This window comes from Watersipora subatra, chromosome 10, assembly GCF_963576615.1.
Source record: "Watersipora subatra chromosome 10, tzWatSuba1.1, whole genome shotgun sequence".
Taxonomy (NCBI): domain Eukaryota; kingdom Metazoa; phylum Bryozoa; class Gymnolaemata; order Cheilostomatida; family Watersiporidae; genus Watersipora; species Watersipora subatra.
In genome coordinates, this window is record NC_088717.1 from 29,280,139 (window position 1) to 29,306,601 (window position 26,463).

The following is a 26,463-nucleotide window of genomic DNA, read 5'->3' on the forward strand; positions in this document are numbered from 1 at the left end:
TTGCATTTTTCTTCCGGTGGAACGATATTAAACATTTTGAATGCAATAAATATGCTAATTTACCTCTAACTTGTCAAAGATCTCTTAATTAATGTGCATCAAGAAACCGAGAAACATCTCTACTAGTTGATATCTATTGCTTGCAATTGACCTGTGTTGATATTATAGCCTGTGTCTTTCCTTGCAATTTGTTGGAATTTTTCAATTTTTATTTCATTATAAAATTCAAGACATTATTTATTTTATATCTATGTTCAACATTGTTGAATAAAAGCTCATTGCACTCACGAATATGCTTGCTACAGTTTGCAGCCAAAACTAGCTTTCTATGCGCATTAAAAGTAGAGTTATGAGCATCAATCCATTGTAAGCTACTGTATTTTAAGATAGCTGCAAGGATGCTATTAAATAACATGCTGTATATCTACATATTTACAAGTTCTACAACAATAATCTATCAAATGATACATGTAAATTCATGAAAAAGTGACATAAACGAACCATACTTTTATTACATTGAGGAGTTCGAAGTAGCTTATGAAATAAATAATTACTTTACATCGGTAGAAACAAACTTGCTTCTAAATTTCAACCCTCCCCTGAACCTCAATTAGATTTTTCGACAAACAATAAACCCCTGTTTGAGTTTGCTGAAGTTACTCCAAATAATGTATTAGAAGTAATAAAAACTATAAACTGTAAGAAGTCGGCTGGTTTAGATAGGGTTTCTCCTAAACTGTAAGAAGTCGGCTGGTTTAGATAGGGTTTCTCCTAAACTGCTAGAAAACTGTGATTGCCAATTAACAGATTTACAATTTTATTAACGTGTCTATCAAGACAAACACCGTTACAACTTTAATGAAAAATGTCAAAGTTTTACCTCTTTTCAAAAATGGTTCTCACGACAATTGTAAAAATTTTAGACCAATTTAAATTCTTCCAGTGTTTAGTAAAGTTTTAGAGAAGCTGATAAACCGGCAGATTTTAAACTACTTGGAGACACATAAACTGCTTACAATCTATCAATACGTCTTTCGAAAAAAATTAAGTACCACAGATGCAGTCGTAAATTTCAAAAGTCAAACTCTCGAAGCTTTTAACCAAGGATATTCTGTACTCGGGATTTTTATTGATTTTAGTAAAACTTTCGATACTATAATTTGATCATAATATTTTACTGACCAAGTTGAATTTGTTGGGTTTTGGCAAAAATTGCATTACATGAATAAAGAGTTATTTGACAGATCGCTCCCAAACTACATTGATAAATTCTACTTATTCAATTGTAGCAATATAACTTATGGAGTACCACAGGCTTCAATTTTAGGTCCAACGCTATTTTTAATATACAGTGAAACATGGATAACTCGCCCTCGGATATAGCGAACACATGGTTAACTCGAATGGATTTGCTTGGTCCGTTCCCACGCAATGATAAATGGCTCTATATAACTCGAACTCAACACTGTTAATTCGAACTGTTTTTTGCCCAACGGCTACCAAAACGGTTGCTATCGCTTTAGAAAATCACTTTTTTCCAAGCCATAGAGGTAAACCTCAACTTTTCGTAATTCATAAGCGTCGTTATTACATCCATCAGCAAAATATTTTGTCAACGACTTTTCTAAAGGTTTGGGGAAATTTGATTTATACTGCTATACGATGAATAGCACGGGCTAGCCTGGTCACGCACGCAAGGATTTTCGCCACGCACATACAAAACAAAAACAGCATGTTGTTTTTGTTTTGTATTCGCGTGGCTTTTGAATGTTTAAAACGTCTTAAAAATTGTTGTAATTAAACGTATACGTTGTCATAGCTAAAAAAAACTATTCATCATTTGACCTAAACACAGAATACGTGTGTACATTCAATAAGTATCCATTCATAAAGCGTGAGTGATATACAATGTCCCGTAAAACCTCGTAAAACTTTTAATTGAACTGCCTCGGAGTGTTGCTCTTAACGAATCCCAGGCAAAGTAAGGTAATCTTTGCATAAACTTCAAGAAAAATCGGCAAAATTGATCGTGGGTAAAACGCTCAAAAGAAAAAGATGTCTTTTCTTTTGAGCATTTCAACAACGATCAAGTTTTGCCAATGTCAATCTAAAAAACGTCCTGGCAATAACATCACCTCAAACAACGAACCAATCTCAAGTGATAGAAAAATCTCTATACTTTTTGATAAAAACGTTTTAAACTTTACACTAGAAGCATTTAATTTGAAACAAGCCATTTGTGCTTTTGATTTATATTATAGTTTGTATATGTACATGTATCTACTAATAAATAAGTAAATACATGGACTTGTGACAGTGCTCTGATAACTTGAACGCTCTGATAATTCGAACACTTGCTCGGTCCCTTGAAGTTTGAGTTATCCGAGTTTCACTGTATATCAATGACGTATGCTCTAACCTAAAATTCCTAACGCCTATATTGTTTGTTGATGATACTAGCTTATTTTACAAATCAAAAAACTTAAATGATGACATTAACCTTGTAAACACTGATTTGATAGAACTTACAAGATGGTGTCAACAAAACAAATTAACTACTAAAATTAAGAAGACAAATTACATTATTTTAAAGAACTATCAGAACAACTTTAAATTAAATATAAGTTCTCTGTTTTTAAATGGTTAAATATAATTAAGAAATTGTGTTTTAAATATAATTAAGAAAACAGACAGTGTTAAATTTTTTGGAATAACTATTGACAACAATTTAAACTGGAAATTACATACAGAAAGCTTATTAAAACAATTACGTCCACTTAGTGGCCTATATTGTGCCGATTATCTTTTCGTTTACCAGGAAGTATTCTAATTTTACTTTATAACTCATTGATCAATTCAAAAATTTCCTATTGTATTGAAGCCTGGGGAAATGTTCCATTAATTTATCTTGAAAAATTGTTTATTTATCAAAAAAGAGTAGTTCGCATTATTAACAAGAAACCTTTTTATTTCTCGATTGGGGATCTGTTTTAAAAAGTGCAACATTTTGAATGTTAGTCAGTTGTTTAAATTTTGGACTTTGCTTAGAGCTTATATATCTTTTTACTCAACATATTCTCATCCCTCACAGCACTATTACACTCGAAGTTCTAAATTCAACTTACCTCTACCTAAATCATCTTCCGCTGCTGGTCACAAAAGAGCAATTTATCAAGAAGCTGTTTTATGGAACACTCTGCCTATTTCTATTCGCAGTATACAACACACGTTAGGTTTTAAGAAGAGTTTAAGGGCATGGCTATTAAGATAATTTTTTGACTATAATGCTTAATTAATTTTTGCCTGTAATCTGCGACCTAGGTCCGCGCTAAGTATTACCTTTTGCTATCGCGCACATGGCCTCATCATCACCTTCTCTGGATGCTCGTTGTCAGGTTTTTATTTTCTTTTGTATATATTCATATATTGTTGATGAAATAAAACAAACAAACGTGCAGAAACAAAAATTAACATTTTTAAAACAAAAATATTTTCGTCGTTTGATCAGATAGATGCCTTCTGATTGTTGCTTTCTGATGTCGATGGAACGAACATATTCTAGTTTTCTAATACCTTCCACAATATCTTTTGTCTTCAATTCTTCTTCTGCACTGCTGAACCAGTCGATTAGTGTCCAAACAATTTTTCGGCAAAGCAAAACTTTCACTCGCTGCATTTAGCACTGATGCAGCGCTGAATGTTTGCTCGCTAAACGTAGCCGTTGGTCTGAAACTTGCGAGCCAGTTTTTATATGCATGTCCTTTGAAGTATTAGGAAAGCGTTAAACAAGGAACTACTACTGTACCCTGATACCCTGTACCCGGTATTAGCCTGAGACAGTTAGTAGTTATTTCTATGGCGTTGCTTTCCAAGTTCCATTTACCATCGTAAATTTATACTGTTTTTCATATATGTACATGTATTTGGAAGTATCAGCACCAAGTTAAACAAGAAACCACTATTAGTCTGAGTCAGTAATTATTTCTGTAGCGTTGCTTGAAAGGTCATCTACATACCATCAGAAATTTAAGCCGTGTTTTTATATATGTAGGCTACTTCGATGTAGCAAGACGGTGTTAAACAGAGAGCTACTACTAGCCTGAGACCATTATTGATTATTGATACGATGTTACTTGGTTACGATGTTACTTGGTTACGATGTTACATCGATACCCTGGTGTAATCATTGATTACATAATTAGGTAATTATATAATTATTAGCTTTATTATGTTAAAGCTAATAATTACAAATATCATAAAATATACAAAATACAAACCATGCAAACATTTATAGGAAATCATAAATATTATTTCTGCCTAAAAGAAAGTTTATACTCAGTTGCTCACACTATAAACCTGTTGACTTCTAATGATGTAATTGTCTCGATTACATAATTAAGTAATTATATAATTATTCAACTTCTAATGTTCAACTTCTAATACTCAACTTCTAATGCTCAACTTCTAATGCTCAACTTCTAATAGTCAACTTCTAATACTCAACTTCTAATGCTCAACTTCTAATGTTCAACTTCTAATACTCAACTTCTAATGCTCAACTTCTAATGCTCAACTTCTAATAGTCAACTTCTAATACTCAACTTCTAATGCTCAACTTCTAATGCTCAACTTCTAATGCTCAACTTCTAATAGTCAACTTCTAATACTCAACTTCTAATGCTCAACTTCTAATGCTCAACTTCTAATACTCAACTTCTAATGCTCAACTTCTAATATTCAACTTCTAATACTCAACTTCTAATGCTCAACTTCTAATGCTCAACTTCTAATGCTCAACTTCTAATACTCAACTTCTAATACTCAACTTCTAATACTCAACTTCTAATATTCAACTTCTAATACTCAACTTCTAATGTTCAACTTCTAATACTCAACTTCTAATACTCAACTTCTAATACTCAACTTCTAATGCTCAACTTCTAATACTCAACTTCTAATACTCAACTTCTAATGCTCAACTTCTAATACTCAACTTCTAATACTCAACTTCTAATGCTCAACTTCTAATACTCAACTTCTAATACTCAACTTCTAATACTCAACTTCTAATACTCAACTTCTAATAGTCAACTTCTAATACTCAACTTCTAATACTCAACTTCTAATACTCAACTTCTAATGCTCAACTTCTAATGCTCAACTTCTAATAGTCAACTTCTAATACTCAACTTCTAATGCTCAACTTCTAATGCTCAACTTCTAATACTCAACTTCTAATACTCAACTTCTAATATTCAACTTCTAATACTCAACTTCTAATGTTCAACTTCTAATACTCAACTTCTAATACTCAACTTCTAATACTCAACTTCTAATGCTCAACTTCTAATGCTCAACTTCTAATAGTCAACTTCTAATAGTCAACTTCTAATACTCAACTTCTAATACTCAACTTCTAATACTCAACTTCTAATACTCAACTTCTAATACTCAACTTCTAATGTTCAACTTCTGATACTCAACTTCTAATGCTCAACTTCGGAGCTGCTACATTAGCTCCTACAATAGGCAGCTATTGGCTTTATGGTCTAGAACCCCTGACCTGCAAACAACAGATCGAGGTTCAATTTATATCTGTATTTCTCAAAGTTTATCGTCTGTCTTCTGTCTGTCCTTCGGTATGCTCAGCTATAGCTATTAAAATATTGGCATTAAAACTCTGCGTCTGGATGAATTTAAGATTAGAGAGATTGCGTTCGCAAACTTTTCAATCAGAAGCTCTACCCCTGAGCTCAGCAAGGGATATTGATTACCCACATTATTATATACGGTATAGTGTACTGACCGTATTAATTGAAACTCTGAATTCTATTAGTTCTATGAAACACGATCCTTTTTTGCATTTTCACGAACTCGCTACGAGTCGTTTTATATTGAGCCTTTTATTGGCCTTTCATTTCACGTGATGTTATCACGTGTCAAAACAATAACCACAATGTTTGGTACATCTTCGAAATAAAGGGATTCAATTCTACGGCGATCTCGTAATCGTGGCGATTAATTGTTCGTCTTTTAGCATTTAAGAGCTTGTAATCACATTCCCACATATTTTGCACCTACAACGCTGCAGAGTAGCCTAAGACATGGTCAACCTTTTGATACCAAATAACTGTAATATAAATTTTGTCTCAAGTCAACCTTTAAGAACGACTAGATATTACTGTATGTTATATATATATGTATATTACTGTATGTTATATATATATATGTATATTACTGTATGTTATCTATGTATATTACTGTATGTTATATATGTATATTACCATATGTTATATATGTATATTACCATATGTTATATATGTATATTACTGTTAGCATATCTTCTAAGGTTCTTGTACGGAGTGTGCAGTGTTTGGTAAGTTTATGTGATACTTATTTGTGAAACACGGCAGTGCACAAACTGTAAAAGTACTTCTACGCGCCTGTATGCTATTCATTGTAATTTTGAAGTTGGACCTCTGCCTGCACTTTCCCTCTCCCCTCCGGTAACCACTTTCTAATCTAAGAACTGGTATATACTCTATATGGCGTAATGGTATGCTTACAGAGGCCAAGAGTGGCTTTGAAATAGCCTTCAATATGTTTGACATTGATGGCAACCAACGGGTGGATGTAGACGAGTTTAAAGTGGTAAGTGAGAGCTTGGTTTTCTCTTGTCCTATACAGGAACCTTTCCTACTTCATGCCACTGTACTACTTGATGTCACTGTACTACTTCATGCCACTGTACTACTTCATGCCACTGTACTACTTCATGTCACTGTACTACTTCATGTCACTGTACTACTTGATGTCACTGTACTACTTCATGCCACTGTACTACTTCATGCCACTGTACTACTTCATGCCACTGTACTACTTCATGCCACTGTACTACTTCATGTCACTGTACTACTTCATGCCACTGTACTACTTCATGTCACTGTACTACTTCATGCCACTGTACTACTTCATGCCACTGTACTACTTCATGTCACTGTGCTACTTCATGTCACTGTACTACTTCATGCTACTGTACTACTTCATGTCACTGTACTACTTCATGTCACTGTGCTACTTCATGTCACTGTACTACTTGATGTCACTGTACTACTTCATGCCACTGTACTACTTCATGTCACTGTGCTACTTCATGTCACTGTACTACTTGATGTCACTGTACTACTTCATGCCACTGTACTACTTCATGCCACTGTACTACTTGATGTCACTGTACTACTTGATGTCACTGTACTACTTCATGCCACTGTACTACTTCATGTCACTGTACTACTTCATGTCACTGTACTACTTCATGTCACTGTGCTACTTCATGTCACTGTACTACTTGATGTCACTGTACTACTTCATGCCACTGTACTACTTCATGCCACTGTACTACTTGATGTCACTGTACTACTTGATGTCACTGTACTACTTCATGCCACTGTACTACTTCATGTCACTGTACTACTTCATGTCACTGTACTACTTCATGCTACTGTACTACTTCATGCCACTGTACTACTTCATGTCACTGTACTACTTCATGCCACTGTACTACTTCATGTCACTGTACTACTTCATGCCACTGTACTACTTGATGTCACTGTACTACCTCATGTCACTGTACTACTTCATGCCACTGTACTACTTCATGTCACTGTACTACTTCATGCCACTGTACTACTTCATGTCACTGTACTACTTCATGCTACTGTACTACTTCATGTCACTGTCAGCCTTGTCAGTAGGCTAAGTGAAATCAGCAGATTATTTTTCAGGATTGATGGCGTTACCAAATTTATTTTTGATATCCAAAAGAGAAAATCCCAATTTACCTAGGAAAGTTGTTGCCACCACAATTACACTTTCTTCGTAACTGATCCTTGCACCTCTGCGAACAACAGCTCGCACCACCAATCGGAAGATTTGGACCTTGGGCTATAAGCACAGCCCGGGGCTTAGCAATGGTATTACCAATCGGGAAGCCCTAGACCTTGAGCTATATGCACAGCCCAGGGCTTTCCAATGGTACTACTTTAGTCAACCTTTAAAGGTTGACTTGCAACAAAATTCACATTACAGTTATTTGATATCAAAAGATTCACCATGTCTTACTCTGTTGTGTTGTAGGTGCAAAATATGTGGAAAGATGATTACAAGCTCTTAAAAGCTAAACAACGAACAGAAAATTCCAGCCAAACGAGACCGCCGTAGTTTGGATTCCCTTTCCAAAATGGCTCAAATGTGATGTAGTTGTGAGAGATGGTTTCTGTTTACACTTTCATGCAACCTTATTCGTCGAAATATTTTCACAAATATGCTTCACGCATTCAATAAAACTATGTATATTGTTCTTACGCGTCTGTTTTATCGTCATCGTAATGCTGTCACTTTTAGCAGTGATATCTTATAACTTACCGTAAAAATTCGTTTAGTTTTTTAGCCTTAGCTCGAAGGAGTATATATCATTGTCTGATAATTATGACGAGCCTGTTGGTCATTTATGATAATTGAAAAGTGCTGCATAAATTATTTGCAAAGTATTGGGTCACATGACTAGATTACGACTTGCCAATTAGACCAAACCGAAACAAAACTGTAGAGTAGCAAGCATCTATATTTGATACGGGGTCTTCGGTAAAACCTGAAGTGTTTGTCTTAAACTAGTGCTACGATGATAAGTTTTTTGTTGAGCTTTTTATTGGCCATTCAATTCACGTGAGAACATCACGTGACAAGCGGATAACCAAATTTCGTGGTTATGTTATCGAAATAAAGAGATTCCAATCTACGGCAGCTTTTCGTTTTTGAGCTTTTAAGAGTTTGTAATCGCATTTCCACATATTTGGCACCTACAACACAACAGAGTAAGACATGGTGAATCTTTTGATACCAAATAACTGTAATGTTAATTTTATTGCAAGGCAACCTTTAACGACATGTTTAGTCTAGGGCTTCCCGACTGGTAATACCATTGGGAAGCCCCGGGCTGCAAGTCAACTTTTAATTAATGTTATATTAAATGATATGAAACATACCCTCAGCGAAAAAACTCTCACGAGATCTACATGAGCTCTACAAACATCTTTTCTGACAATTCAATGTTTTTACTAGACCAGACTAGGTATCTTATTAGACTACTCAATGTGAGGACCATATGAACACACATTGCTTAGCTCTTGTATCTGGAGCTCTTGTATCCTGTTTGGATGCCTGCTTTGCGCTTTTATGCGGAGTTGTCCTCATTGGAGCCTAAAAGTAGTAGAGATGATAACTCTAAAGATTTAATCAATATCGCCAGTGAAAGTTGCAGATATAACAGCATTTACAGGCACTCCACAAGTCTAGTCTAGCCATTGAGAAAAATACAGATGCCCGAGCTGGTAGAAAAAGAAGGAAATTCATCCCCATGTGTCCCTGTGCGTGTCTCTTGCTATTTCATCATAGATACCCTAGTTGCTGAAAGGGTGATAGCAGCTTTGGTTCGGTTTAACCATGGAGTTATGGGCAAGAATTTGCATAGACTTGGACCCCATACAGAGCTGGCAGACTATTAGTAGCTGCGCAACATGAATGTGAAACTGCGCCATAATTTACAGATAGGAGAGGTGCGGGCATGTCTGTTTCCAACTCTGCTACGGGCCACAAGTATTGGCGCGTCGTGGGCCCGTCTGCAAGGCGTGTGATGTTCAGCGTTCCCATATCAAGCTAACCTCTCCCTACCTCCTCACACCCTTCCATATGCCTCTCCTTCGATATGAACATAGCTACTGCATGCATGCATGTAGCTATTCGCCTATGAATACATAATGCAGGTTCAAGAAAACCACGCAAATTCCTTTCGCATGCCAATGTCTGCTCTCTAGTATGCAAGAGTGCTCCTCCCTGGGGTCAAGTCGGCTCCTCCCTGGGGTCAACTCAATCCATTAGAGTTTGTGAACTGCTAACGAGTCTTTTGTGTTGCTATATAAGAACTCCGTTGCTCTTAATTATCTAAATGAATCTGAGTGTGGAGCTAGTGCTTCAGATGTTGTAATGCAATCTTGGTTTACCAACTTTCAATATAAATTACTTCTAGCGTGCATGACATTTGAAAGATGTTGGTTTTAAATGTTTGGAAAAGAATTCTGAACAGTAAGTCAAGCAGGGGTGCACAAAACTTATTTTCTAATTGGTTGCTTCTGATTTTTCCATGCTTTTATTAGTAGATTGCTAAGGGCGCAGAGTAGAAATCTCAAAGTCTGTGTTTCTGTGTGTGATTCGGTTTGTCCAGCTATAGCTATTAAAATCTTGGAATGAAGAATCCGTATCGCAGAACATTTGATCTCCGAACTGCCTGCCCCCAGAGGATATGCTAAACCATTGAGCTACGCTAGATTGATGGATTCATAGGGCAATATATGGCGCTAAGTAGGGAAAAATACGCATACCGCTCTATGTTACGGCGCAACATCATTTTATGTTTGCTCTCACATCTTTTATTAGTAAGTTTAGCATTATTTGCTTACTCAAATTAGCCATTAGCAATGTGCCAGGCTAATGGCAAGTGCCAGGCGACTACATTACCTGTTACTGTTCATAAGCTGATTTTTAACACCCATGCAACGTCGGTCATTCCGCTAGTAAATATATATAATTAATTTAAAGTAAAATCGAAGTTAGTTTGTCTAAATTGTTTTATTCATAGTCATCAGATGTTATTGATCTGTATACAGATGTTATTGATCTGTATACAGATGTTATTGATCTGTATACATTTTTATCAAGCTCGTCCTCCTTCATTTCGTCGAGTGTATGTATATTTAATGTATGATATATGATACATATAATATATACATGTGCTTATCATGAATGAATAATATTCTCAATTTATATGGTATATTGATATATATATATATATATATCTCAAAGTATGTATTTTGATCTGTCTGCATTCCGGCTATAGCTATTAAAATCTTGATATTAAAATTCCGCGTTCTGATGCATTTGAGCTCACGACGAATAAATCGGCATGGTTCTTATCTGGACACTTCATCACTGAGCTAAAACAGCATATTGATCAAGGACATTTTCATATACCGCATACCCTATGAGCACGCTAATTATTTTAGCATTGCGCCCACACGTTATGATGCTTCTGTTAGGAAATATTTTCGGACTTGGGTTTATGCAACACGATGCTTCCTCGTTTTTTTTTCGTTAGGTCTAATTTATTCTGCCCCACGATATCGACAATAATTTATCTTAAACTTATATTTTGGCGATTTTTGTAATGATTATACACGTTATTAAAATATATACATCGCCGAACTCGCCATGGTGAGTTATCCGTATCCGGTACCCGTTATAATAAAAATGTTTTGCAGTGATAAAACTTCTGTTAAAAGTTTAAAGTTTACTAAAATTGTATACTAAAACTTCTTTCAAGTAAACTAAATTCATATAAGGTAAATTCAGCGATTATGTTACACATCTGTCTCGAAGGTAAAAACTCTCCATGCACGTAGTACATTGTAATGTTATATTATCTTGCGGATCATAACCACTAAATTCACTAAAGTCATTATAGGTACCTATAGTTACCAAAGTTAATATAGTATTTTGGTACTATTTTTAATGATGATGATTTTTACCAGGAGGTGATTGCATTAGATAATGACTATGAGTTTCTATACCACGCTGTGTACGTCTATAACCTACGATATTAGCCTACATGCCAATTTTTGCATGCCAACACTAAAACAAACTGATATCATATAATTGTATACAAAATAATTTTGGATTGTAATCGTAGCAAAATAGACTATATTTAGCCATTACTTGCTAATGATTTCACATTTACATTTAAACACTTTTACATTTTTATTTTTCCTTTTAATTTATTTCAACGAAACACTTCTTTCAAGTTAAGAAATTTTAAATTTGCAGTTGTTTGAAAACCTTTACAGTTGTTTTATTTATTTTTAATTTAGTTGTCCTGCACAAAATCTTTTCCTTATGATATGAAGTTTGAAAGTTACAGTTGTTTGACAAAGTTTGAAAACCTTTACAGTTGTTTTTATTTGCTCTCATAATTTATTTCAACTACACAAAACACTTCTCTCATGATATGTAGTTTGAAAGCTAGAATGGAAAAGTGTTGTTTTATGTTAAATACAAATCAATTTTCTGTCCAAAGACTTTTTATGTCTCGGGCAACGCCGGGTAGCACAGCTAGTATATATGTGAATCTCAATGTTTGTAACAATCTGTAGTTACCTGTTTGTCCAGCTATATATAGTTATTGAAAACTTGGAATGAAGAGCTCACTTCATGCTGGATTTGAACTCACAAAGATTGCTGTATACCTCTAATCGCTCATCTTACCACAAGGCTACGCAGTTCTTATAATTTCTACCCTTAATACCCTTTTCTGATTGCACACACTGCATGACGTATTAATTAATACATGGTGCTCACTGGCTACGATGCCCCTGTTATAAATTTTTTTGCCCAACTATTAAACACGATGCTTTTTCATCCTCGCCATACTAGGACAAATTTGTTTTCCGCCATACGATATCAGCAAAAATTTCTCTCAAAATTAAAATTCAACGATTGTACTGATTACGACGAAATAACAACAATGATATGCTATTCACCGAATTACCTCCCACAAAGCAGGAAAGAGATATATGTTGCTCGCTGTCTCAGCTCAGTGTTACCCGCTATGGCAAAACCGGTTTACAAACAGATAAGTGACAAAATTTCAGTTCACTGTAACTTTTAAATTTCATATCCTGAAAGAAGTATTTTATTAAAATAAATTAAGAAGAAAAATAAAACTGTAAAGGTGTTTAAATGGAAATGTGAAATCATTAGCATGTAATCGCTACATATAGTGTATGTTTCCATGATGCGCAGTGCTTCGGAGTTGCGCTATCTCCGAATCATGGAAACGGCGTCTTCGCACTGAAATCACTGCGCACTGATCAGTGCGAAGCCAGTGCAAATTCGCAGCAAGGAAACAGCGACTGCGCAGTGGCTGTGCATAGCTCTCATGCCGTGGAGACGGATTCTTCGAGGGCCATAAACTAGTACAAATGTTGTCCTGCTAATCTTGTTTTTTTACTATTCTTCCGATCTTCTTTCACCTAAATTTAATTATGGTCTGCATTCACAAGGATGATGAGGTGATTACTTTCCTGGACTTTGTTATCGATGCCAACACTTTTCAAAAAATAGGTGGCAAGTCCTAAATTAACGTTTAAATAATATGTTACTTAAAAATACTTATTAAAAATACATTACTATGTAAAAAGTGAGTCAAGGTTTGTAAAACCTTGTGAATGTGTATTGTAAATAAAAGTATAATGACGACGGAATCATAAAAAGACCGTTTATGACGTTCGGTATCCATGATCGATTCTATTTCTCCATCAGGCGATTCGATTTATACAATTTCTCTTCTCTGGCTAATTTTAGGTATTTGCTGAAAACCACTGCACAGCATGGACACGTACAATCCCCTCGACTTCGGAGGGGGCTGCTTCGCAGTACTGCGCACCATGGAAACATAGTGATAGTCTGTTTTGCCACGATTACAATGAAAAACTATTTGGTATAGGATACCTACCTACCATTATACCTACCATTATACTTACTGATACCTACCATTATATAATTTTAATTCGTTTCAGCGTTGGCATCATGGGGCGAACATATCATATAGAGTGGTATAGAACATATCGTATAGAGTGGTATAGAACATATCATATAGAGTGGAATAGAATGGTATAGAGTGGTATAGAACATATCGTATAGAGTGATATAGAACGGTATAGAGTGGTATAGAACATATCGTATAGAGTGGTATAGAATGGTATAGAGTGGTATTGAACATATCGTATAGAGTGGTATAGAGTGGTATGGAGACCCATAGTAATTATCTAATGCAAACACCTACAGGTAAAACTGATCAAAATCATCCTCATTCAAAATTAGTAACAAAACAATTGTTTAACGTTAAGTAACTATGGTTACCTACAATAACTTCAGTGTATTTAGTGATTATGATCTGCAAGAAAATGTAACAATACAATGTACAACATGCAATACGTACCGTGGGAAGTTCTTACCTTCGAGACAGGCGGGTAACATTAATGTTGAATCTAACATAAGTGAATTTAGCTTACTACACACATACAGTGCAACTCAAGATAACTCAAACTTCACGGGACTGAGCCAAAGTGTTTGAGTTATCAGAGCACTGTCACAAGTGCATGTATTTATCAGTAGATACATGAACGTACAATGTATATACAAACTATATATAAATCAAAAATATAGATTGCTTGTTGCAAGTTAAAGGGCCTCTCATGTAAAGTTTAAAAAAAATTTTGTCAGAAAGTATAGATATTTTTCAATCACTTGAGATTTGTTTGTTGTTTTAGGTGTTGTGACTGCCAGGACGTTCTCAGGTTAAAATTGGCAAAACTTGATCGCGGTTAAAACGCTCATAAAGAAAAACATCTTTTTCCCTGAGCGTTTTAACCAAGATCAATTTTGCCAAATTTACATTAAGTTTATCCGAAGGCTACCTCACTTTTCCTTGCTTTTGAAAGGCCTTCGCAAAGTGGATGTTTGTTAAAATTTGATTTTGTGCAAACCTTTAGAAAAGTCATCAACAAAAATATTTTGCCAATGATGGTAATAACGACGCCTAAGAACTACTAAAAGTTGATGTTTATCTCTATGGCTCTGAATAAAGTGATATTTTAAAGAGATAATAACCGTCTCATTAGCCGTTGGGCAAAAAAATTTCGAGCTTATGATGGTAAGGTCGAGTTATCTAAGGCAATTTATCATTGCGTGGGAACAAACCAAAGAAATCTATTCGAGTTAACCATGTGCTCGAGCTATCCGAGGGCGAGTTATCCGAGGGCGAGTTATCCGAGGGCGAGCTATCCGAGGGCGAGCTATCCGAGGGCGAGTTATCCGAGGGCGAGTTATCCGAGTTTGACAGTACGTAAAGTTTTAATATGTATTTTACTCAACTTCAAACTTGTTGTTTGGAAACGTTTGAAAACCTTTACAGCTGTTTCATTTTTTTCTCCTAATTTATTTGAACTGCACAAAAACACTTTTCTCATGATGTGAAGTTTAAAAGTTAGAATGATTATTTAGATTATTAGTTAGATTATTTAATGATAATGTATTAACTGCTACAAATATATATTAAATATATATTCAAGAACAAGTTATGTAAACAAACCATATTTAGAATACATGCAGAAACAAAAATTAGCAATTTTGATAGAAAAATATTTGTGTCATATGCTCGGTCTGTAGCATTCTGATTGTTTTCTTTATTTATCTGTTTCTGACTATTCAATACCTTCCACAATGTCTTCTGACCTTAACTCTTTTTCTGCACTGCTGAAATAGTCGATATTAGCATCCTAACAATCTTTTAGCAGAGCAAAACTTTGCGTTGCATTTGCCACAAATAATGATAAAAACCTTTGGCCGCATTGCCGCTAACCTTTGAATCTTTTAATCTGAAACTAGTCATTCATATACCATTGTAAATGTAAACCATTTTTCATAGGCTTCGAAGCATCAAGATCATGTTCAACAAGGAACTACTACTAGCCTGATATAATTATTATTTCTATGGTGTTGCTTTCAAATTTTTAACGGAAAAAACTGAACAACTTTGAAGTTGGGAAACGGACTTCAATATGAACATAAACAACGACAGAATTAATTGTTATGTAACCGATTCATTATTAATACGGTTTTGTGGAGACTTTTCTACGAATCGCTTGATATTATGGGTTGATACAGATCAAAGATAGTCAGAGTACCGATCAATTGAAGGGGACGGTCAAATAGAGAGCGGTGCTCTATTTTTCAACCCTTCTACTATAGTGGCGGTCAAATAGAGGTGGTGTTCAAATAAAGGTGGCGTTTGAATAGAGGTTTTATGGTAGGTTTGCTCTCGTCTGGTGATATTTGCACCAGACTAGAGCAGACCTATTATAAAACCTCTATTTGAGAGAGGGGGAAGGAGAAGGAGAGAAAGGAAGAGAGGGAGGGAGAAAGGAAGGGAGGGAGGGAGGGAGGGAGAAAAGAAGGGAGAGAGAGAGGGACAGAGAGGGAGAGAGAGGGAGATGGGGAGGGAGGGGGAGGGAGAGAGAGAGAGAGAGAGACAGCGTTGGTAATGAGATAAATGCCTTAACACAACACAATTTCTACAGCTTAAGCCGTTGTATTTCTAATCTGGTTGCCCCTGTAAGCAATAGCGATATAAACCATACTGAGCTGGTTTGTTCTGTACCGAGTCGCATTACCCATCTGGTTAAGACTAGGTTAATGTTAGCTTTGAGTTTCCTCATGGCATTGTCAACCTCTTGTTCATATCATCTCTAATCATCAATTGTCCTGGCCATTTCTCAGATCACAAATTTTATATATAGGAGTGGTAACATACTGTTAATCACTTATATATTCTTGCTGAGTGCAGTCAGTCTACAGTTTGAGCCACAGTAAAATGATGTCCCATGACCGAACGAAGTTGTGCTTTTGTACCTCCCATAGAATAGCCAAGTAAACAAAACTTGCTATTTTGAAGGGAAATTGTGTTGAAGTTATTAGAAAAATTTGAGGTGAAAAGCTCCTTTGTGGCAGCGTATGAAATGAAATAGATGCATATGTAGGCTTTGTGTCAGCCTATGAAATGAAATACATGCACATGTAGGCACGGAAGTATGAGTGAGACAAGCAATGACAACTCCTCACTTTGACACATATTTTTGAAATGCGCATCATTTGGGGGGTGGCAGAGTATTTCTATGCAAAACTGGAGCCATTTGGCTGTCGATCCAGCGCTTGAAATTTTGAATGATGACAAGGAGGGTATAATTAGCAATAATTTTTACAGAGCTATCAGGTGTAGAAGATACTTTCGTGTTTTCATTGCAAATGTATGGCATTACCCAAGGCTTTCAATGTAACATTTGTGATCTGTTTGCCTTATTTCCTTGATTTTAGCTAACCATGCTCTTCTCGGAGACCAAACGACCCAAACCAACTAGTGTCAAGGACCAATTGTCCCTCAGTGATGTCAAGCCAGTAAATTCTATTCCCACTACAGTATGTGCATCGTCTATATGTCTAGGCTAGGCTTTTCAGCTAGGCTATATTCTCTTTGGAGGTTTTCTCTGACTGAGCCGGCTGCCTTATCATGTAGAGGATAGTTAGACCAAAGTCTCCTGAAGATATTGGAGAAGCCTATAGGGCTTATACTGCAGCTTACTGATGCTGTCGCTTACTAATGCAACTAGTCATGTCTGGCAGATGTTAGGACTGTCTTTTTGCGTTCATCTTCTAAGATGACCACACACCACACCTGTGTGGTGTGTGGTCACATCCAGGTGTGGTGTGTGGTCATCTTCTAAGATGACCACACACCACACACCACACACCACACACCACACACCACACACCAAACACCACACACCACACCTGCACAAAATCTATGTAGATTTCGTCAAAAAGTATGACTATTTCTCTATCATTTGATATTGTTTTTGTTGTTTGAAAGGATTTGATTTGCTAGATCTTTCAAGATTAAAATGGATAAAATTTGATCGCGGTTAAAACTCTCAGAAGAAAAATCTGTGCGAAATGACGTCACTAGTTGTGGTTGTCGATATCGGCTATTTGTGTTCAAGTTGCAGCCTTACGCGTCTCTGTTCTGTTGGTTTTTTTACAACTATAGTTATCATAGTCACATATAGTCACATGTTTACAACTATAGACATCATAGTCACATATAGACACATGTTTACAACTATAGACATAGTCACATATAGACACATGTTTACAACTATAGACATAGTCACATATAGTCACATGTTTACAACTATAGATGCCATAGTCACATATAGACACATGTTTACAACTATAGACATCATAGTCACATATAGACACATGTTTACAACTATAGATGCCATAGTCACATATAGACACATGTTTACAACTATAGACATAGTCACATATAGTCACATGTTTACAACTATAGATGCCATAGTCACATATAGACACATGTTTACAACTATAGACATCATAGTCACATATAGTCACATGTTTACAACTATAGACATCATAGTCACATATAGTCACATGTTTACAACTATAGACGCCATAGTCACATATAGACACATTTTTACAACTATAGACATCATAGTCACATATAGTCACATGTTTACAACTATAGACATCATAGTCACATATAGTCACATATTCACAACTATAGATATCATAGTCACATATAGTCACATGTTTACAACTATAGTCACATGTTTACAACTATAGACATCATAGTCACATATAGACACATGTTTACAACAATAGACATCATAGTCTCATATAGACACATGTTTACAACTATAGACATCATACTCACATATAGTCACATGTTTACAACTATAGTCACATGTTTACAACAATAGACATCATAGTCTCATATAGACACATGTTTACAACTATAGACATCATACTCACATATAGTCACATATTTACAACTATAGATATCATAGTCACATATAGTCACATATTTACAACTATAGATATCATAGTCACATATAGTCACATATTTACAACTATAGATATCATAGTCACATATAGTCACATATTCACAACTATAGATATCATAGTCACATATAGTCACATGTTTACAACTATAGTCACATGTTTACAACTATAGACATCATAGTCACATATAGACACATGTTTACAACAATAGACATCATAGTCTCATATAGACACATGTTTACAACTATAGACATCATACTCACATATAGTCACATGTTTACAACTATAGTCACATGTTTACAACTATAGACATCATAGTCACATATAGACACATGTTTACAACAATAGACATCATAGTCTCATATAGACACATGTTTACAACTATAGACATCATACTCACATATAGTCACATGTTTACAACTATAGACATCATAGTCACATATAGTCACATATTCACAACTATAGATATCATAGTCACATATAGTCACATGTTTACAACTATAGTCACATGTTTACAACTATAGTCACATGTTTACAACTATAGTCACATGTTTACAACTATAGATATCATAGTCACATATAGACATACTCGCATATAAAAATTTTCGCACTTTCGCTTGATCCGATCATTTTAACCACTATCAAGATTTGTTGATTTGAAACGTCCTGTCAACCAGATCACCTCAAACATTAAACCAATCGCGAACGATAAAAAATGTCGATACTTTCTGATAAAATCAACTAAAATTTTGTGTAAGCTCGTCTTAAAATTTGCTGCATTTAATTTGGAAATCAATGCCTAGTCTCATCGATGTATATCGCTTGAGTATATCGCTTGAGTATTTTGCTTGAGTATATCGCCTGAGTATATCACTTGAGTAGAACTTGTCTTATTAGAGAGAAGAAATTAAGGTGCTGAAGGTAATTTGACGAGGGCTTTGCCTGCTTTGTTCAGTTTGGTTGATTCATCCCCCGGATTGGCAGCTAACTGCTTGCTCTGGGTGCTTAGTGGTCACTTGGCAGTCGAAATGGAGTGGGACTCCGCTACCCATATGCTCTGGCGTGCAGCATGTGCTCTTCTTGGCTTTGGATCTCTTTCTAAATAATGCATCATTGTTCCAAAGTATTTTGGCTGGCCATCTGTGCTTGTTTTGGATGTTTTAAGTTTTACATAACACCCGTATGTCTAGGTTGAGTTGGTTGAAGTCTACACCGCTGGCCCAAATGGTTCCCATGATTAGACAGTCGCGCAAACCTTTCCCAGTCTAGTTTTGAAGTGAAGGAATTTTTCATGTTTTCTTCCGTCTAGTCGGTTTTGAGGTTGTTCTGTTACCGAAATATCTTGCATCATCGGGATGTTTGTTAGTACCGTTAAGGCTATGGTAAACAGGATTTGATTCAGTGAGAGAAGAATGTCTGTCAAGGGGACATCAAAGCCAGTGATTAATCTCTCACATAGTTCCTATTCTGTCAATCTATTGGAGAGGAAACAAGGTTGCCGTGCCGGCATTTTGCAAGGAGCTTCCATTTGCATTCATATATACTAATATGTAACTCACTCAAAAGTCATTTTTAATAATTTTAGTTGGGCAACCAGCATTGAGGCATTTCAATGACTAGCAAGGCGTTGTGTACGCCCTGTGCAACAATGCTTAGCTGTCTCCCTTGCCAAATCTCCTCTTCCCCTTTACTCTAACATCGCCTATTCTCACTCATCAGCCCCTATTTCTTCGGTTTCCGTAACAGATCTATTTGAAAGATGGTTTATAGTATAAGTGGGCAGACGATCACATTGCAGTGTCTGCAGACAAAACATAAACAGGATGTCAACAGGGTGGACAATGGTTTATTCGATCAGACCCTTTGTAGATGGATACAATGATGCATCATCGGCATCTCGTGGCTCTATCAAGATTCTTATTTACCTCTGACTCCATTTGTGCTTGCAGTTGGAGAGGATTTTGCTGTCTGGAATGCAGTTAAAGAACGTTAGAGTCGTATGTTGTGCCTTTGTGAATCTAGAAGTAGTAGTAGTTGTTATCTCATGCAGCATGGGGGTATAATTCCCAATTACTTGACTGCCGTTTGAGGATTCTCAGCATGTTCATTGTCATACATTTACATTTGAGTATAAATTGGCACGCAATCATTCCAAAATTTGAGTTGAAAGTTTTGCAAACAAATTATATAATCCTTTGTAAATATTATATTTGTTGCACTTTTTGTAAATCTGATTCTGAATCCAAAGTCTCGATCAGTCAGGTAGTTAAATTCTTTGATCAGTGTTCACTTAGCCTTTTGCTTTTGACTAATAATTCATTGCAATCTGCTTTTGTATGCTGCTCCCACTTACTCCATATAACTTCTATTTCTCTCAGCACATGTTATAAATGTGCTACCTTTTGCCAAACACGCTGTTTGAGTTGGTCTTCATTGGAACAGCGTTCTCACTCACCGCCTGTGCGCTAACATTCTGTCATGTCCTCAATGTGGTTGCTTATGCAGTGTAATGCTTTTCGTTTGCCTGTCTTTACTCTGCTAGTAGTTGTTGTGGCTTGTGTTGTCAAAATTTATTGTCATAGGTCGATTATTCAATCAGTGACCTCAAACTTCAAAAAATATTTATCATAACATATTCGCCATTGTCGTCAAATATCTACTTATGAATTGTTCGCTATTTTATGGCTAACTGTAGGAAGTTTTTGATACAGAGAGTAATTTCCTACATGTTAAACTCTGCGTCATGTTACAGTGTAAATTGAAGTGAAAAACTGATTGGTATCAAAAGTGGCGAGTAGAAAAAATCAAAAATAAGTAAATTCAGTTAATTTAAATTCAATCTAGTGCCTGAAGGTGCAAACAAACTAGGCGATTTTATCGCGTGCGTCATGCGGAGCGTGGAGATAACGCTGGCATGTGCCTATTCACACTTGGGTGATTTACTGGTGAGTGATAACCCGAGCACGCTCACAAACAGCCAATAAAATTCCGTATCACCAGTTTCTTCAGAATTATTAATAAATTTAAGTCTGTATGGCGCCTGCTAACCACGACTTAAAAACTTCTGCTTTAGTTATTAGGACTATTTCACTTTCGCGAGTTGCACTCTTCAAGAATACATGTACATAAGAAAAAGATTGTTGTATTTTTAACAATAATATTTTACAATTTTCATATATAATTTACTTTATAGTAGTTTTTAATATAGAAAAAATATTTACCATTCTCAAGATTGTCAAACATCGCAGGTTTGACATGGTTAACTGCCAAAACACAGGTTTTTGGAGTCAACCTCAGAAACACCATCATTTTGATGGTATTTCAATTGTAATAAAATAGCAAAATGTTGTTGCTGTATGTCGGTAAACATTGACACGAAAAAATTAGCAGCCAAACCTTTGCGTTCTGGGGAAAAACAGCCAATCGGAATGCAGCTCGCATGTGATAAATTTGTCATAGAGAAAGTCTAGCGTTATCGCTCAGCATCAACGCACTGGGCGAGTTCCATCGCAGATTGCCTAATATTGCCTATGCGCATGATATCGCCTATGCGCACGATATCGCCTAATGTGTTTGTGCCTTTAATCTCCTCATTTTACCCTATCATCAGACCTAGGCACTGCCAAACAGAGCCAACACGTTGCACTTTTTTTCAGGAATCTGAGAGAGTTAAGCGGGTACCAGTGACAACACTGCTGGTCCACCTGTTTGGTGATAAAGGAAAGAGTGTACTCAAGTATGAGGACTTTGCCAAGTAAGTACAATATGTTGAACAACTTCTGCTACTATGATTTACTAGGTTACATAGCTGTGGGATAGACATACTCAGTTCTCCTCACGCGAGTCATTCAGAGTTATACCCTGCTTTACATTGCACCCCAGGAAACCTTGGAAATCTCTACCCTCAAACAACTAATCACAAGTTTGTTTGTATAACTTGTATAACATCAATTATTATAGCAAATACTCTTGTAAGAAAGAATACATTATCTATTATTCTTTCCAAATTTTAAAGGCAACAATAGAAGCTTGAAGTAATTTACAAAACAATAAAAATTTGTCATATAAATTATATTGCTATGGAAATAAAAATGTTAAACATGTTAAAAGCCAATTGCAAAAATTTAAATTTTATTTGAAAATTGAATTAATAAATGATGACCAATGACAATAGGTTTTTGTTGTATTTAACGGTGAGTGAACGCGGTGTAGGCTCAGCGCTTTCCAGGTTCAGAGTTGGAGTTGCTAATTGAGATGCTCAGATAAGTTTACTCTGTAGCCTAGAATATGTAGAGATTACTCCTTAATACTTCTTAACCTACAATAGGTGGAGATTACTCCTTAATACTTTTTAACCTACAATAGGTGGAGATTACTCCTTAATACTTCTTAACCTACAATAGGTGGAGATTACTCCTTGATACTTCTTAACCTACAATAGGTGGAGATTACTCCTTAATATGTCTTAACCTAGAATAGGTGGAGATTACTCCTTAATACTCCTTAACCTAGAGTAGGTGGAGATTACTCCTTAATACTTCTTAACCTACAATAGGTGGAGATTACTCCTTAATATTTCTTAACCTACAATAGGTGGAGATTACTCCTTAATACTTCTTAACCTACAATAGGTGGAGATTACTCCTTGATACTTCTTAACCTACAATAGGTGGAGATTACTCCTTAATATGTCTTAACCTAGAATAGGTGGAGATTACTCCTTAATACTCCTTAACCTAGAATAGGTGGAGATTCAACTACAGTAACTTAAATGTTGACTTGCAACAAAATTCACATTACAGTTATTGAGTATGAAAAGATTCACCATGTCTTACTCTGTTGTGTTGTAGGTGCAAAATATGTGGGAATGTGATTACAAGCTCTTAAAAGCTCAAAAATGAACAGTTAATTGCAGCAATCAGAAAAACGTCGCGAGTTAGAATCCTTTTCCAAAACGGCTCAAATGGGACGTAATTAAGTACGATGTGCTACTTTTTACATTTTCATGCCACCTCATTCGTCGAAATATTTTCACAAATATACTTCATGCATTCAATAAAATCATGTCTATTGTTCTTACACAACTATTTCATCATCATTGTAATGCTGTCACTTTGAGCAGTGATATCTCAAACCTAGCCTAAAAATTAACGTAATTTTTAACCTTAGCTCGAAGGAGTGTATATCGTCCTCTGATAAACACGATGGGCCTGTTGGTCACCGGTGATAGTCGAAAAATGCCGCAGAAACGGTTAGCGCTATTTGGAAGAAAATATGGGTCACATGATCAGATTACAACTAGATGATTACGCCAAGCTGAAACAAAATTGTAAAGTTGCCAGCGTCTATATTTGATAAGGATTTTTCGGTAAAACTCGCAGTGTTTGTCATAAACTAGTGCTACGAGACGCTTTATATTGAGCCTTTAAAGAATAGAGAAAGCATAATATTATTATGCTTTATTATTTATCTTGAGGTGTTGACTGATGTTCTAAAAAAAGAATCAAGGAGACTGACCAACCAGAAACTGAGATATAGCCAGCCAAACACAGGTCTACCAAAAAACATAAGTGTTTTGGTAATCATCAATATATGACGTATGAAATCGACTTGTGTGCCATTGGCCAATTAAGCCAACTAATGCGCTCTCCTATAACAATCACGGCGTTTTAATTGGTTTAATCCCTAGAAGTATAGAACAATCAAATTGGGACTAACAATCATTGCTCTGAGAATTCCGAACCAGTCCCTCTGACGTGTAGATTAGTTTTAGAATAAAATAATTAATCGCATCTATTATTTCGCAACATTCTGCTATCACTTTCTACAAATTATATTAGTTACATCATTTATTCTATACGCAGTTATATTATTATTTTGTATAATATGCATTATGATTATTATATTAATCATAAAAAATAATCATAGATAAGATAATAGATCAATCGAAAAATCAAATCAAAAGTTATCGTTTTCTTTTCTTACAGCAAGAGCAGCACGGTCAAGTTATTCTTTTTAAGATTATGGCTGTGGTGAACTTACAGTCTGTTAATAGTGACGATAATCATAAAAATCAACTGAATGCTGCAGTAGATACACAGTAGAAAAATGATGAATGAACAAAAATTCACATTCTCATTTCTTATTCTAAACGAACTGCAATCGCAGATGTCGCATATAGACTATACACGCGCCGTTCTTTGAACAGAGGATCTTCGGAGCATATCCATGGAGATCGAGTTAAAATTTGAAGCACAATAGTCAAAATCTGCTCTTCTGTTTTGAAAAATCACGGCGAGGGGTTGTGGGCAAATGCCTTTACCACACAATGTTTGCTTGATTTTCCTGAGAAACCAGAGCTAGTCTCTAAATTCTTTACTATCGCGAGAAGCGTTTCACATCTCGTAGCCAAAACAATCATTATACGTAACGGCGGTAAGGGTGCGCAACTCTGGCACATGAACATTAGGTCGATTTCATACGTCACAGTTTTCGGGATTTTCGAAGGGTTTTCCTCTGATTCTTTATTAGGTAGACCTGTGTTTGGCTGGCTATCTCTCAGCTTCTAGTGGGTCAATCTCCTTGATTCTTTTTTAGAACATCAGTCAACACCTCAAGATAACTAATAAAGCATAATTAAATTATGCTTTCTCTATTCTTTAATTGGCCTTTCAATTTACTTAATAACAGCATGTGTCAAAACAATAACCACGTCGAGTTGGGTATGTCGTCGAAATGAACGGATTCCAACCTGCAGCTTTTTCGTGATGGGTGTGATTAACTGTTCGTTTTTTAGCTTTAAAGAGCTTGTAATAAAATTTCCACATAGTTTGCATCTACAACACAGTAAAGTAAGACATGGTGAATCTTCTGATACCAAATAACTGTAACGTGAATTTTGTTGCAAGTCAACCTTTAAGTGATATTTTTTATGTTTCATATTACTGTTATTACTAATCACCAACCCACTCACTCGGCGTGCTCGCTCTTATATGTGAGCCAGCAATGTTGTGAGAGGATAACTTTAAAGGTAGAGGCTAGTATTCATTCGAGTGTACCATTACTGAACAATTAGTGTGCTAAGATGGTAAGTGGAGGGTGACTTTACTTTGATCTTTGAATATTTCCATGGCCGCCCAGACCTATTTTTGAAATTGATATTTCAGGCATTTGTTTCCAACGGCGTTGATATTAGGAAAATGGTATTATCAGAAATGGTGTTTTTTGCAATGATAATTCTTTTCACGTAAACTAAATTTAGATCATTAAAAATGGTTTTGAACGGATACCTTGACAGGGCGATGTAGCATCTTTGCAAACATTCTTAGAAAGCAGCGAGTAAATACAGCAGATTTAAAAGACAACACTAAGCATTGGTTTGAGGTCTCCTACTGTATACGCTACTATAAAGCATTGGTTTGAGGTCTCCTACTGTATACACTACTTTAAAGCATTGGTTTGATGTCTCCTACTGTATACACTACTATAAAGTATTGGTTTGATGTATCCTACAGTATACACTACTATAAAGTATTTGTTTGATGTTTCCTATTGTATACACTACTATAAAGCATCTGTTTGATGTCTCCTACTGTATACTCTGCTCTAAAGAATTGGTTTGATCTCTCCTACTGTATACACTACTATAAAGCATCTGTTTGATGTCTCCTACTGTATACACTACTATAAAGCATTGGTTTGATGTCTCCTACTGTACACACTACTATAAAGCATTGGTTTGATGTCTCCTACTGTACACACTACTATAAAGCATCTGTTTGATGTCTCCTACTGTATACACTACTATAAAGTATTGGTTTGATGTCTCCTACTGTATACGCTAGTATAAAGCATTAGTTTGATGTCTCCTACAGTTTA

General features: G+C 35.7%; 1 protein-coding gene across 1 annotated transcript in view; it reads left to right on the forward strand.

Annotated features, from left to right (window-relative positions):
- Nucleotides 1-26,463, forward strand: part of LOC137405723 (calcium uptake protein 3, mitochondrial-like) — a 112,923-nt gene that overhangs the window by 72,351 nt on the left and 14,109 nt on the right. Inside the window, exons 5-8 of the mRNA XM_068092088.1 lie at nt 6,569-6,651; nt 17,041-17,142; nt 19,483-19,506; nt 22,242-22,339. Coding sequence (XP_067948189.1) covers nt 6,569-6,651; nt 17,041-17,142; nt 19,483-19,506; nt 22,242-22,339 — 307 coding nt within the window. The remainder of the gene's footprint in view (nt 1-6,568; nt 6,652-17,040; nt 17,143-19,482; nt 19,507-22,241; nt 22,340-26,463) is intronic.